The 16153-nt window shown below is 49.7% G+C and overlaps 1 protein-coding gene across 1 annotated transcript in view; it reads right to left on the bottom strand.

Moving 5' to 3' along the window:
* The window catches only part of SPATA21 (spermatogenesis associated 21), a 28140-nt gene that overhangs the window by 8105 nt on the left and 3882 nt on the right, over positions 1–16153 (bottom strand). The window contains exons 4-10 of the mRNA XM_016219011.2: positions 13244–13542; positions 12829–12877; positions 9091–9563; positions 8566–8654; positions 7595–7732; positions 5200–5271; positions 4968–5085 (exon numbers count right to left, since the gene is read on the bottom strand). Coding sequence (XP_016074497.2) covers positions 4968–5085; positions 5200–5271; positions 7595–7732; positions 8566–8654; positions 9091–9563; positions 12829–12877; positions 13244–13542 — 1238 coding nt within the window. The remainder of the gene's footprint in view (positions 1–4967; positions 5086–5199; positions 5272–7594; positions 7733–8565; positions 8655–9090; positions 9564–12828; positions 12878–13243; positions 13543–16153) is intronic.

Raw genomic sequence — 16153 nt, 5'->3', positions numbered from 1 at the left:
ACTTTAAAAGAGCTGTCTTTGCTGCACTTACATAGTCAAGCCAAGTTATTGAGACAAGACTTATTTTTATAAACCAATTAGTCTCTGATTAGCTTTGATAAAGATGGAGGTGATTGTAGAGAAAAAAATTCTATGTTGCAATAAAATCTGTCACACAATAAAAACCATTACAGCCTTTGTGGGTTGTTGAACAGTGCCGTGTTCACTGACTTTGAGCTTCTTGTCCCCTTTATAAACTGGCTTCTGCCATTTTATGCATTTTGTCAGTAAATCAACATTTCCAATTTATCTCCCACCCTCCAGACTTGGCATCGCGCTAAAAACTAGGACTGCCCTTTTCTCAAAACCCTACAAGCTAAAGCTGAATGACTTAATGTAAACTTTCCCCCCAAATCACAACAGATCATGTATAAATAACCTTTGCGCCTGCAGCTGTATGGGCCACTCTCAAGTTCGCTGGAATATCCGATCACCCAGTGCCATCGCCAAAGACATTCAAACTGCAAGCCAGGAAACTGACCAGTTGCCACCGCCTGTCCTCACTCTACCATCTAAAGATGCTTTAAGCCCAAGGAGTAAAAATCTTGATCCACTGCCCGCTAGACTCAAACACTGAGCTTACAATTCGTACTAACCATTAACCTCTGTTTCTCTTTCCTCTCAAAGAAATGGCCCTCATTAAATGCCTTATCACAGCACACACAGGCCTCATTGGGTGGTGCCCACTCCCACCCACGCCAGCGCCCCCGCAGGTGAGCCGCAAAGTCTAACTGAACTGACCTGTCCTCAGGACTGAGGACTGACCCCTGAAACATGGGACGCCGTGCTCAGGTTTGTCCTCTGCTTGTTCCAATCTGTGTTTTCCTCCCCCTCTTACAGAGCTCTTAACTCGAATTTCTCTCCACAGAATTTTTTCTTAAAAAGCTTTTAATATGTGAAACTTCTTGAGAAGTTTCAGGTGGCAGAGGTGACAAAGGCATTCAGGACATGCCACCCCAAAATGGACTACCTTGTATTGATTATTTTGAGTTAAAGGCACTTGAAAAACAGTGGATTAAAAAAGGGCACTCTGACGTTCCTTTCTCTTTCTGAAAGCCAGAGGAAAAATTTCCATGAGAAAGGTGCCCACCCGGTGCCAGGAGGGGAAACATTCTTGTCACAAGAGACAGGGAGCCTTGGCTAAGAGAACTCTGTACAAACAGAGCTTGTTAAAAGTAACTAAAATGCCCGCACGTGTTAGTAACTTTTCCACAGTTGTCCTTTGTTCAACTGATTGTACAAGCACTTGGGCCCAGTCACCTCGAGTCTTCACCTTCCTTGTGAGGGTGCCCGTGTGCATGTAAATAAGATCCGTATGCTTTTCTCCTGTTAATCCGTCTCAGCCAGTCCCAGTGGGCAGCTCTGAGGGGGAAAGGAAGGTTGGACCTCCCTCCACATTGAATGAAGAGAAGACAAACTAAGGCTATTCTTCTTTGGGTTTTGGCTGATATTTTCCCCAAAATATATGAAGTGAGCCCATCACTTCCATAAAAACTGACACGGCATTTTTGTTGTCTGTGATAAAATCAAAGCTTTCAAGTAAAAGTTAGAATTTTGGAAAACTTGGACCGATCATCACAAGCATCTACAATGTTCATACACAGCATAGCTTATAGCAGCAAAAATGGGCGAACTACAACCACCCACAACACTTCTAGGGCTTTAACACTTTTGTGATATTAGTGGTGACATAATTACATGTATAATGTACATCTAATTATAATGAAATATGTCAACATTTGGAAGATAACGCAGTATTTTCCAAATGATCAATGCATGTTACAAAATCATTCATGGGAAAAGATCCATTCAAACTACAAGGCAGACCAATAGATTTTTTATTTAAAAGAGTCTGAAAACTTCATTGCTATGGTTTCAGATTCCATATTGCAAGCAACCTTTAAGACACTACCACCTGTCAAATTTGGTATAGTATCAAAGAAAAATATGCACATGACATGTGGCTATTTAATGAAAAGACTATTAAAAGACTCCCTCTCCAATTACATATATGTGTGAGGCCAGATTTATTCATATACTTCAAGCAAAACAACGTATTGCAATGGGTTGAATGCAGAAGCAGAGATGAGAATCCAGCTCTCTTCTTTTATGACAGGCGATAAGAGATTTGCAATATTGTAAAACAATGTCATTCTCACTGACCTATTTTGTTTTGTTTTGGGAAAGTTATTTTTCATTTAAAATGTTTTTTATGTTAACATGTAATGGGGTTATTAACATTAAATAAATGAACAGGTATTTTTTAAATTTCTCAGTTTAAGTTGAAATATAGAAAATATTGACAGGAGTTCCTTGGTGTCCTCAATAATTTTCAAGAGTTTAAAGGATTGTGAGACCAAAAAGCTTGGAAACTGCTGCTCTGAAGAAACTCTTGCCCATGTGTTCCAGGAGACATACAAGAATATCCAAACCGTTTCTGCCATAGCTGGAAACCGAACATAGCCCTAATCTCTTTCTGCAGAATGAATAAAAATATTGTCATATAGTCATACTACCTCCTAGTAGGTAGCAGTGAAAATGATGAATGAGCTACAGCTATGCACAAGAACATGAATGAATCCGAAAAGCCTGACATCGAGGAGAGCCGGGCAGGGTGGATCAGTTGGTTACAGCGGCATCCTGATATGTCAAGGTTGCGGGTTTGATCCCCAGTCAGGGCACATGCAAGAATCAACCAGTGATGTATAAAAAAATGGAACAACAAATCGATGTTTCTCCCCCCCAAAAGAAGAACATTGAGGAAAAACGCAAGTAATGGGAGACTTTTAGTATGAGTTCACTCATATAAAGTTCAAAAATAAAGTATTCAGGAATAGAGACAAATGTGAGTTTTTAAAAAGCGCTCTACTACATACCCACCCGAATGAATAAATTGAAGAGTGACTACTGGATTTGCACAAGACGCGGCGCAACCAGAACCCCCCTGCCGGCGGGAGGAGTGTGAATTGGCCCGGCCACCTGGGAAAAGGCCTGGCAGCTGCTTATAAGTAAAAATACAGCTACCCTATAACCTAACAGTTCCACTTCTGGATATTTATCCCAGAAAATAAAAAGGTATGTCCACAAAAAGACTTGTACAAAAATGTTAAGAGCAGCTTTATTATAGCCCCAAACTGGCAACAGCCCAGAAGTCTGTCAGTAAAAGAAGGGATCAACGAACTGGTCCATGCATACAGTGGAGTACTACTCAGCAGTAAAAAGGGGAGGACTTGATGCCCACAGCAGCGTGGGCAAACCTCAGAACAACTGTGCTGAGTGAGAGAAGCTAGATAGAAAAGACTACGTACTGTATGTTTCCGTTTATATGAAGTCATAAAACAGGCAAAAACAATCTGTGAAGGAAAAAATTGAGAGGAGGGCTTGCCTCTGGAGGGATGGGCTCGGAGTCATGAGGGCATTTTCTGCAGCCGTGATAAAGTTCTGTAAGTCTTGAGAGGGGTTCGGGTTGTCGGGTGTGGGCATTTGTGGAGACTTACAGGATGATTTGTGCGTTTCACTGAATGGAAATTACGCCTCAGAAACAAAAGGCTCTAAGCAAATATTGACCCTTAGTTAATGTCACGTATACCCGAAGCATTTAGAGGGAAACGACTATGATTTATTTTGAAACAAATAAAAAAACCACAGTATGGATTGATAATTAGATAGAGGGTGGGTAGATAGAAGGTAAAACAAGTATGGCAACATTGCAGTGGTAGAACCTAGAGCAGGGGTGGGGAACGTTGGGCCTGTGGGCCGTATACGGACCTCGAAATCATTTGGTCTGGCTGTGCCAAGGCAACTGCAAGTGGGACTCAAAATTCAATAAATCTGGGAGCTTTTGTCATAACCAGTTTTTTTAAGTTGATAGTTTTGTATGGCCCGCGAATGATGTTACAAATGTCCAAATGGCCCTTGGCAGAAAAAAGGTTCCCCACTCCTGAGAGGGAGGGTGTCTGTGTTGTTCACTGTAAAATTCTTTTAACTTTGCTGTATGTTTGAAATTTTCAGTAAACAATGACGGAAAAAATAAGGAGTGCCTTTTTAAAACAAAAAGCAAGGGCGTGATGGTGAGTTCGTTTTGGGGGGGGAGAGTGTTTTGTGTTTGGGGGTGGAGCACATGGTGGCTTCAAGGTTACTGGAAATAATCTATTTTTAAACTAGGGACATGTTTTATTGCTTTAAAAAACAATGTTCTTCAGCGTCATATGTATTGGAAGGAAAGTAGATCTCTTGTCTTCGGGGTTGCTAAGCGGTGTTTCTGGAGCCAACTGCAGTCATCCCCCCTCCCCCACCCCATGTGGAAAGGTCTGGTCCTCGGTAGGAAAAAATGATCCAACTTACTGAGCGACAGGGACAAGCGTCTGTGTGACAGACAGGCCTTCTGGGGCATTCTGCCCTCACCCTTTGCTTCTAGCCCTCGAGTGTCCATGATGTTTTTGTATGTAGCCATCTCTTCCCTAGATAAACCACTGGCCCACCCTGGAAACATGGAGAGGCTTCCCTCTCTGTGTTCTCTGGCCCCAGGCGGGCTCCATCACACCCCTTTTCTGAGATTGCTCTAAAGTACTGTAAGGAAAAATGTCTCTTGCTGCCGTGGTTGCTAAACTAAGACAGTGTGAGTATGGGGCTGCCACTTGCCATCCCCACTCTGGGAAGAGCCTCGCTGAGCCTGAAGCCAATGCAGAGATGAGCAGGAGAGAGAAAAACGCCTTGATGGTATCTGGTCTCCTGGAGCCATCCATTCCCGAGGCCCTGAACAGCTATGTGAGCCAATACATTCCCCTTTTGCTTAAGCCAGTTTTATTTGGGTTTCTTTCACGTCCCACTAAGAGTCCTCTAACTATCAAAAGCCCTCAGCTGCCAAAAGACTAGGTGCTCTTTCTATGTCCCCAACCCTCCACCTCCCCACAACCAGCCCTACTCACTTGGTGATCTCCTCTAAGGCTGTCTCGGGTAAGGCCAGCATCTCCACCAGCAGGGACAGGATCTCAAAGAACAGAGTGTGGGGATCCCGGGAAACCATGTCCGTCAGGGCGTTCTGTTCTGGGGACATGGGATGGTGGCTGCCATTACCATTTGCTAGCTCTGGGTACTCCCCACCCCCATCCACCTGTTCCCTTTCCGAGCTCTGACTGCCCTGGGTTCACCCCTGCTCACCCACGGAGCAGAAGAAGCGCTTGGTGTCTGTCATTACGGCCAAGAAATCTTTGAAGCCCACGTGACCATCTCCTGCAGAGGCCAGAAGAATAGGGGATGGGAGGGGCCCTCCACAGCGGCTTCAGGCATTGCAACCCCAGCATGATTATTAGTATTTATTCATTGGGTTTGATGATAAAAGTAACATATAGTCAATGCAGAAAGTGTGGTGCACACAGGAGAGTGAGTAGAAGGCAAATATTAAAATCCCCTGGGTTAGAAGCTCCCAGAACTTGAGTCCCGGAGACAGCAGTCTGGGTCTGCCACTTACTATTCGTGTGACCTTGACAAAGTCTTTTAGTGCCACTAGGCCTTAGTTGTCCCGTCTATAGCATGAGGATAACCATAATACCTATCTCATGGGAGATAAAATGAGGCAAAGGACTTCGAACAGGGCCATGCACATAATACATGCTCACTGTCAGCAATTAGTATTATTACCATGTGCTAGTCACGGCATGAGAATACGTGTGTTCAAACTGAGTCCCACTTTGGCCTTCAGGGCCCCGATAGACCTGGTTGTTACCTGTCTCCAGCCTCACCCAGTGCCAGGCTCCTCCAGCACTAACCTGCTCTCCCACCAGGGGCCACGTGCTTCCCTGCTCAGGGCCTTTGAGCATGCTGCTTCCTCTTCCTAGAATTTTCTCTACCACCCTCCAACTCCTTCACTTAATACTTCCCCTTGACCATCCCTCAGAGAAGTCAGCCCAGCCCAGGTCAGATCCCCCATCAAACACTCTCATAAAAACCCCTGTACTTCAGCCCGGCCCACATGGCTTAGCTGTTGAGCATCAACTTAGGATCCAGGAGACCACGGTTGGATTTCCAGTCAGGGCACGTGCCCCAGCTGCAAGCTCAATCCCCAGTAGGGGGTGTGCAAGAGGCAGATCAATGACTCTCATCATTGATGTTTCTCTCTCTCTCCCTCCCTCTCCCTTCCTCTCTCTGAAATCAATAAAGACATATTTAAAAAAAAATGAAAACCCATACTTCAACCACACACTTAGAAGATCTGGAATTTAAAGGAGGTCCTGGGAGACAGGAACTGGGCCTGTTTTGTTCTGCACTGTGTTCTCCGGGCTTAAGACAGGTAGGTGTTAGCAAATGTTCTCTGAAGTGCCTGACGAATGAATGAATAATCTCTAATCCTTAAAACCACCCTCTGGGGGTGCTCAGTACACTTATCCCCCTGTGACAGATGGGCCTGTTGCCGAGGGTCACGTAGGGATGGAGCTGGTGTCAATTCTTGTCTTGTGTGTGAAGATTCGCATTTGTACAGTGATGGAGGAAGCAATGGTCAAGAGCCCAGGCCCTCCACAGCTCCCATGTCCTGCATCTAGCCAACCAAACCATGTGTAATACTAGCAGCTAATGTCTTCTGGATGCATTTTGTACACCAGGTGTTTTGCTCAGTGCTTTGCCTGTACTATCTCATTAAATTTTTTCAGCAGCACAGTGAGATGGGTTATTGCCATCAGCTCCATTGTACAGATAGGGAAACTGAGGCTTGGTGAACTTCAATGACTCATCCAAGGTCATACAGTAGGTAAAATGAGTCACCAAGTCACAGGGGACTGTCCAACGAAGCACATACAAGGGCCTAAAAGTAAGAGATCTCAGAGATCATGTACATCTTGGGGTCAGGAGGTAGGTGTTGGTCATCACCTCCAAGTCACCAGAACCTGGCACTGAGTAGGTGCTCAGGGAGTATTAACTTTCAGGGCCAGGACAAGCTATATAATTTGTGGGGTCCCACGCAAAATGAAAATGGCAGGAAACATTATTAAGAATTTCTAGACTGGCCCTGGCCAGGTAGCTCAGTTGGTTAGAGAGTTGTCCCAATGTGCAAGGCTGTGGGTTTGATCCCTGGTCAGGGCACATGCAAGAATCAACCAATGAATGCATGAATAGGTGGAACAACAAATAGATATCTGTTTCTTTCTCTCTCTCCCTTCTTCTCGCAAATCAATAATTATTTTTTTTAATTCTAGCCTGGCTGGCGTGGCTCAGTGGTTGAGTGTCCACCTATGAACCAGGAGGTCAGGGTTTGATTCCCGGTCAGGGAACACGCCCGGGTTGCGGGCTTAATCCCCAGTACAGGGCTTTCAGGAAGCAGCCGATCAATGACTCTGTCATCATTGATATTTCTCTCTCTCTCTCCCCTTCTCCCCTTTCCTCCCTCTGAAATCAATAAAAACATATTTTTTAAGAAAATTTTAGACTGGGACAGCAGAGCATTAAACCAAGGGCCGGGCCCTTTAAACGCAGTCCTGCATAGGACTCAGGCTGCCCGTGGGGCTGTCACCCCGGGACGGGCTGTCACCCCGGGACTCAGAGCGAAGCCTCCCTCACTCACCGTCGATGTCGGCACTCAGCAGGGCGTCCTTCACCTGGGCCGGCGTCAGGGACATGCCCACGAGGAGCAGGACGTTCTCCAGGCTGCGCGCGTCCACCTCGCCATGGCCATTGAAGACCTCAAAGTAGCTGTGGAAGGCTGGGGCGGGCAGTGGGGTCCCGTGGGGTGGGGACCTTGTTTCCAACACTCACCCTGTCCCCTCCAGCCACCGTCTTGCCCAGTGCCCTCTACTAGCCTGGCCAGGTGGAGGGACAGGAACCACAGGAGTGAAAGTGGGGGTGGTGGCCCCAGGACTTGCTCCGCGCTCTGCGCAAGGTCAGGTGCGGGCTCAGCCCATGCGGCAGGCTAAGTAATTAGCAGCCTTCGCCTTGCGCCAGGAGCACCCCCTATGTGCCGGGCACTGCGCTGGGCCCTTTATGGCCACGTTCTCATTTAATCCTCACGACAGCCTCGCAAGAGCAGGAGGCTTGTTCCTTTTGTAAAGTCGGGGAAACAGGCTCAGAGATTAGGCGGCCAGAAAGGTCTTTCTGACTCTCAGTCTGCACCTTGACTTCGGTGCGCTGTGGTCCCCTAGCTGCATGGCCATGGCTCCTAGGAGAGCTTCAGTTGTCTGGACGCGAGCAGAGGGCCAGGAAGGATGCCGAGAAAGCCCCGGGGCAGTGCCAACTGGTACAAAGGCCCTGTCCTGTCCTAACGGGTGTGATGTCTGGTGTCTCAGCCCACAGAAAAATGCGGGGTAGAATCAACAGACCCAAGTGAGAAGGCGGCTCCAGGTTCACGGTAAGCGCTCGGGTCAGCCTCCCACCCTGCACTGTCCCCCAGCCAGATACCCCACTGGGCCCACCACACAGGACTGGGGTGGGCACAGGGCAGCGGTCTGATCTGCGAACCACCCCACCCCAGGTCTATGAACCCCAAAGGCCCGAGGGCTCCGCCTGGCCCTGCGAGGGGCTTCCCTGGCGGGGCCTCACCTTCCTCCTGCTTCAGGGTGAGGTGCTCCTCCGCCCGCTCCTCCCAGTTCTGGTACAAGTTTAGGAGGCAGCGTTCTTCCAGCTCCTGCCTGCAGAGGACGAACTGCCCTGGGTGCACATCCAGCCACCTGCCCTGTCCCTGCCCCTGCCCAAGGCTGCCCCAGAGCTGGGGGCGGGGGAAGCTGGGGCAGAGGAGGTCATGGGCAGGACCCCAGGGGGGAGGCTTGGAGAGAAGCCAGAAGAGGCGGAGTGACCCGGAGGAAGATCTAGGCAGAGGTGAGGGACACGAGAAAAGACGCACCCATCGTCCCCGGGCGTTGGGAAGAAAACCGAGGTCAGACATGGGAAAGGAGACCTAGATATGGGGACACGGAGCTGGGAGAGAGGACACAGAGATGAGAAATGGAGAGCAGGACACACGAGGAAACGGGGCAGTGACAGGGACAAGAATCGTCCAGGAGAGAGATGCCAGAGAGGAGGGGACAGAGGCCCAGACCCTGGACACCTTCCTGGGGCGGCTCCTACCGGGCCTTGGCGTGGCTCAGGCTCCTCTCGCCGCCCTGGTGCAAGAGTATCATCCTTCTCCAGCCCAGGTCCGGGGTGGGCGTGGGCAGGACCGCAACAGGTACAGAGGCCAGGACCGGGGCTCCTGCAGGGCCAGGGATTGGCCCAGGGGCCGGCGTCCGGGCCCAGGATGGGGCCATGGCGGAGGCCGAGGCAGGGGCCTGAGGCAGTGTCAGATGCAGGCCTGAGGCTGCGTTGCCCAGCGGGCCTGCAATGGTCATAGGGGTCAGGGTCCTGGGGGACTTGCGGCTTTGCAGGGCCCGAACCTTGGTGGCCCTCCGATGGGTGGCCTCCTCCTCTTCTACCTCCAGCAAGCACCTCATGAAGCCCTGGCAGGTGCGCCCAAGGTTCTGGGCACCGGTGGTCGCTGTGGGCTCCTGAGGTTGCTTCAGGGCACAGTCCAGCTCCCTTCTCTCTCCAAAGTCCCTCACCTCCTGGGGGCAGGACGGGGAGGGGATTGCAGCCTCCAGCCAGCCAGACTGTCCCACAAAGTTTCTTCATCCCACCCACTCTCCAGGGCATCCTCACACGGCCCCTTCCTCTCTGGGCCCCAGGAGGATGTCCCCCAAATCTCCCGTGCACCCCACTAGGCTCCCAACCCATGTGTCCCCTGCACTTGACTTGGGCTCTGCCGCCTCCCGGCTCTCACAGGAGCTGTGGTCTCGAGCTACTCTGGGTCCCGCCACTTGTGTCCTTCACTGCGATCGGCGCAGCCTGCGGGGGCCTGCCCAGGGGTAAGCTCCCCGAGGGCAGGGGCCCTGTCCACCTCTATTATCCACATCTACCCAGCACCCGGCAGATGGTAGGCACTCGATAAATTCCCACTCACTCATTCAGCCGTCCAGCCACCTCCTGCATCTGTCCCTCCCATTACAGGGGTGGCTGTCCCCAGCCCATCTCCAGCCAGGCCGTGTCCTGCAGGCTCCAGCCCAGCCTTTTCTCTCAAAGATGCAGCTCTTGCCACACACCCTCTCTTCCCAAAGTATCAGCTCTACTTCCCCACCAGGTTGCTCCCACCAGCCATGTTCTTTCTTCTTTAAAAGAAAACGTACTCTCCTGACACCACAAACCCCTCCAGCTGCTATCCCAGTTCTCTGCTCTTTTCTGGACCAAAATTCCCTAAGATGCAGCTGTCCTCCATCTTCACTGTCCTGCTATCTCCAATCAGGTTTCCGCCCACCACGCCCCACAGCTGCTCCAGCAAGGCCATGGGCAGATCTCTGCCCTCCTCGGAGTCCACGGACGACCACCCATCCTTCTGGAAACACTTCCTCCTCTAGACTGGCTACTCCTCTCTGGCTTCCTCTGGCTCTACCTCTCTCTCCCATTCTACCTGCTGCGGGTGGAGACCCAGGGGTTTATCCTCACGCTCCTTCCTGGGCTGTGTTCCCTCTCTCCTAGAGGTTATCTCCATTTTTCTGACAGTCACGTCTCTAATCCTGGCTCCTCTTATCCTTCCTAACTCCAGCTGTCCTCCTTGACATTCCTTCTTGGGCGTCTGGAGCACGACCAAAGCAGAACTGTCGGTTCCTCCCGGCTGCTCCTTCCTCAGCATCACCACCTCGGTCAAGGACACCGCCTGCTGCTCAGGCCCCAGACCTGGAGGCCTTTTTGATTCTTTAACTTTTCCACTCTGCAGCCCATCAGCAAGTCCTGCTGGTACACATCCCCCATCTCTGCTGCTAACACCCTGGTCAGGCCATCCACCACCTCTTGTCCAGTGTGTAATTGTTGTCTTCGCCCTTGCCCTCCCCCCATATCAAGTTCATTATCCACCCAGCTACTACATCAGTGTTTCCAGCTTTCATCAGCTCAGCTCTTGCTGAATGTAAAACTTACATTCTCTTGCCTAAAACTCTTCAATGACTTAGTGTAGAATTAGAGTTCATTCCAAACCCCCACCTGGGACGTCAAGGCCCTGGGTGATCTGCCCCCACCATGCCTGTGACTTCATCTCCCATCCCCTCCCACCTTAGCTTCCTCCCCCCCCCCCCCCCCCCCACTTTGGCCTTCTTCTGGACTTGATCTTGACAAACTTGGATCCATCAAGGCCTTGCCACCACTGCTGGCTCTGCCCAGAATGTTCTCCTAGATCTGTGCATGGCTTGGTCCTTTCTGTCGTTTGGGCCTTGACTCAAATGTTACCTTCTGGGCCGCTGAGCACTCCGTCAGAGAATCTACCATCCCCCTCCAAGTCCCTCCCCTTGTCCAGCCTGACTTGGTTATAGCTGTCTACAGAGAAACTAGTCATTGGTCCACATGTTAATAGTCTCTTCCCCAACTAGATCGTAAGCTCCATTCAACATTAAGTCCCCAGTGTCATGACTGGTGCATCATCCTCAATAAATCTGTGTTAACCCACGACTCTGGTCATGTCCCTTTTCTCAGTGACATCTGAGGAGTGAGCTAATGCAAATAAAGCACTTAGCACAAAGTAATTCTTGTTGAGGATTCTGCAGCTCAGGAGGGAGACCCTACTTCCCAGACTCTTGTTTTCCTGAATTAAGGACAAATGCTGGATTTCTGTCAGGCTTCAAACAAACAAACATCAAAAGCAGTTCTGGAATTTCTACTCCATTGTGATGGGGGAGCTCCCAGGTAGGGATCCCAGGTGGCAGCCATGAGCCCAGTCTGACATCACCTCTCCCATGACTCTCAGGGCTGCCAAAGTCCAAGGCCCCAGCTCAGATCCTGATTCTGAGCCCCAGGAGGGTAGGGGTCTGTCTCAGAACTTCCTCGGTTGTTCCAGGACCCAGCACTGAGCTTGGCTCCCGGCAGGTGCTCGGCTCAAGAGAAGGTTGATGCCAAGGCCCCAACATCTTTCCTTGACGTTTTGGTGTCTAATATTGTAGATACTAACCCATCTTTGTATGCTGATGGGACTGATCCTGTAGACATGGAGAAATTGATCATAAGGGGGAGAGGGAATAAAGGATGGGATCTGCTGAATAAGTGGGGGACCAACAGTTGATGGGGTCAGGGACCATCTTCATGGCTTCCATTGTAACCAAATGCATGCAGGGGTGGTGGAGATGGGGGTGGGGAGATGCGGTGTTTCTTGTCGTCTGATACTTCTCTCATGTCAATGACACATGAGGCCACATCACCAGCCCAGAGGCGTGGCAAGGAGAGTATTGCCGTGAAATGACATCCTGGAGCAGAAGGGGAGGCAGCATGGCCGGGGAACAGCAGAGGGTTGCCAGGAGCTTCTGACATTGGCGGTATTGCTTGAGAGTGAAACTCATCCGCAAGACGGAGTCTTTCTCCAACCGTGTTGAACTCACATGCAGGTGGGGGGTGAGTGGGTGGCTGGGTTTAGCCAGGGCCGGGGTTTGGCCAATGACCAGAGCAGAAAGAGGCAGAGGTGGGGGCACTGGGAGGGGGTTGGAAGCCTCCCAGATGTCCGGGGAAGCTTTGGGTTGTGTGCTGTGATGGAGAGCAAATAGGTGGGAAAAAATCTATGCCGATGTGGAAGAAGCCACCACACAACCTGGGGTGAACCCAAGGGCTCCAGGTGTAAGAGCATCCTTGGCCCCACCCAGATGCACACACACACATACACATACGCAGACTCACACAAACACGCTCACACCTTCCCCAGCTTCACTCACAACACTGTCCCATTTCTGCCTCTGCCCCTTCCTCCTCGGGATCCCACCTCCCCCCACTCCTCCCCATCCCCACTCTGGCTCTACTTACTGGTAGAGGAACAGGCCCTGGTGCTGGCTTGGTCTCCACAGCCTTGACCCTAAACAAGGGAGACCCCCCGTGGGGGAGGGGCTCAGCTCAAGGCTTGCCCTTCTCTCAGCCCCCAGGACAAAGGTCCACCACCCCAGCCTCACCCCCCTGGCCTTTTCGTCTCAGAGGGGCTCCTCGTTCCCTCACATCCCCATGTGGGGCATGGCCCACGTGCAGGCCCACAGAACAAAGAATTCCCGTGTTAGAGCTATCATACAGATGGGAAAGAGAGCCCCAGGGAGCCAGGACCTGCCCCAGGCCCTCTACCGGCTCAGGAGCAGGCAGGACTAGAATTCACCTCCCCTGGAACTCAGAGGCAGAGCAGTCTCGCCGGGGTCAGGGAGTGGGGCGGGGGTGGCATCAGCGGGTGGCTTACCCTTCTTTGGGTGTGTGAGGTCCTGGCGTGGGCGGCGGGAAGGAGCTGTCAGTCTTTTCCTCCGGAGTTGTTGTGGGTATTAGGGGCAGTGCTTCCTGGGAGCTGCCTTTGTCTCCCCCTGGGCCAGGCTCTGGCAGGGCCCCCTGTGGCCTAATGTGTGGGCTGCCTGCCTCCTTGGGGGGCTTGTCTTCCAGGCGCTGTCCACCGCTGTCCAAGGTGCAAGAAGGCTCTGTGGCCAGCATTATATCTGACTCATCTGCTGCCTGGGGACCTGGGGTGGGCTGACACTCCGGGTGCTGCTGAGAACAAGGAGACCAAAATGGGGAGTCCCATCCTGGCTCCCAGGTGAACCTCAGCACCCACCTGGAGACCCCAGTTATCACATGCTTAGTCTGTCCAGGCACTGCGAGCATCTTCTTACTGAGCTCTCCCAGCACCCCAAAAGGTATCACAAGTTGGCTGCCCTGTGCCAAGGGGTGAGGAAACTGAGGCCCAAAGGAGGCACGCGTGGCCCACCCAAGGCCCTAATTCCCGCTTCCCGGTGGAGGTAGAAGGGGAACCCAGAGAAAATGAGATGATCCTCTGTAAACGGGATTTCCCAAGGGATGTTTCCAAGAATAAGAATCCTTCATGGCACACCCTAAAAAGGAGATTCCTTCTACACTGATTTCAAGACTTACTATAAAGCTATTGTGATCAAGACAGTGTGGTGTTGGGAACACAGTTTAGGTTGCTACCTGAATCTGTGTCTCCCGGGCTGCAGCTCCTTTTGCTCAAATAAACGCGTTTTATATTTTAAAAAAAGACAGTATGGTGTTGGAATAAGGGTGGATAGATATGTGAATGGAACCCAATAGAGAGCCCAGAAATAGACTCATACTATGTGGTCCACTGATTTTCGACAAAGGTGAAAATTCAGCAGAGAAAGGATAGTCTTCAGCAAATGATGCTGCAGACTCATGCCACTTACAGAAACCAACTCAATATGGATCAGAATCCTAAATGTTAAACCTAAAACTATAAAACTTACTGAAGAAAACACAGGAGAAAATCCTATGTGACCTTGGGTTAAACAAAGATTTCTAAGAAATAACACCAAAAACACCAAGCCATAAAGAAAAAATGGATAAATTAGACTTCACCAAAATTAAGAAGTTCTGTTTTTCAAAAGTCACTGTTAAGAGAATGGAAAAGACAGCTCACAGATTGGGAGAAAACATTTGCAAATTACATATATGATAAAGCACTTGTATTCAGAATATATAAGAATTCTCAAAGCTCCATAATAAGAATATAAGTAACCCAGTTATTTTTTTAAAAGGCAGAAAGTCAAAAGACAATCCATAGAGTGGGAGGAAAAATTCATAAATCATATAGCTCATAAGAGTGTAGTATCCAGAATATATAAAGAACTCTCACAATTCAACAACAAAATGACCAATCCAATTAAAGCGATGGGCAAAGTATCTCAATAAACATTTCTCCAACAAAATGTACAAATGGCCTATAGGCACATGGAAAGATGCTCACCATCATCAGTCATTAGGGAAATGCAAATTAAAACCACAATGAGATTCTCCAACACACCTGTTAGACTGCTTAGAATTAGAGAGATGGGCCATACCAATATTGGGGGGAAATGTGGAGCAACTGGGATTCTCAGACATTGCTAATGGGGATATGGAATGGCACGGCCACTTTGGAGAAAAGTTTGGCAGTTTCTTAATAAGTTAAACATACACATACCATATGATCCATTCTATTTATTTGCCTAAGAGAAATAAAAGCATGTGGTCATATAGACATGAATGTTTTGTTTGTAACAACCAAAAAGTGGAAACAAACCAAATGACCATCAATAGGTGCAGGGATGAAGAAATTGTTATATAGCCCGGCCAGGCATGGCTCCCCGGTTGAGCATCGACCTAGGATCCAGGCGATCGGGGTTCGATTCCCAGTCAGGGCACATGCCCCGGTTGCGGGCTCGATCCCCAGAGGGGGACGTGCAGAAGGCAGCAGATCCATGACTCTCTCATCATTGATGTTTCTATCTCTCTCTCTCTCCCTCTCCCTTCTTCTCTCTGAAATCAATAAAGACATATTTTTTAAAAAAGAAATTGTGATATATCCATACAATGGAATGTTGTTCCACAACAAAAAGAATAAAGTATTGGTCCGCACAATAACACAGGCGAGTCTCCAAATGATCACGCTGAGTGAAAGCAGCCGGACAAAGAGAATAAATACTGAATGCTTCCATTTATGTAAAATGTTAGGAAATACAAACAAGTCTATAGCAACAGGACGCAGATCAGTGGTTGCCTGGGAATGTGAGACGGAGGCGGGTGACAGAGTGGCACAAGGAAATTTGGGGGGTGATGGATATGGTTATTTTCCTGGTTGTGGTGATGGTTTCGCGGGTGTACATACATATGTCCGGAACATCAAATTGTCCACTTAAAGTATGTGCGTGTGCATGTCAATTACACCTTACTGAAGCTGTTTAAAAACACAAAACCTTAAACACAAAACAGAAAGGTATTTTGAAGTCAAATAAGTTTGGAAAAGGCGCCGTAATCTAGCCATCTCTCGCAAGGTCCCTCAAGGCTGAGACACGGCTCCTAGGATATCCTCGTGTAAAGAAGCCTGTTTGAGCTTCGTTAAACCCAGCATGGCCCAATCGTAAGTGTATGCAGAACCCCACCTACCTTCTCCCTGCCCCCAGCACCCACTGACATACCACAGGGCCACCCTGGAAACAAGTCCTAAAGGCTTGCTGTGGACAATCAAGACTCTCCAGAACATCCCAGCGACCCACACAGACTGCATGCTTGACATCTCCAGGGCACAGAGGAGCAGACACAGTGCACCAGAATGGGGGTGAGGGAGGGGGCCCTTCATCCCCCTGTG

Source organism: Miniopterus natalensis, chromosome 9 (genome assembly GCF_054644295.1).
Source record: "Miniopterus natalensis isolate mMinNat1 chromosome 9, mMinNat1.hap1, whole genome shotgun sequence".
NCBI lineage: Eukaryota > Metazoa > Chordata > Mammalia > Chiroptera > Miniopteridae > Miniopterus > Miniopterus natalensis.
The sequence above is the reverse complement of the archived record's forward strand: the minus strand, read 5'-3'. Positions and strand labels throughout refer to the sequence as shown.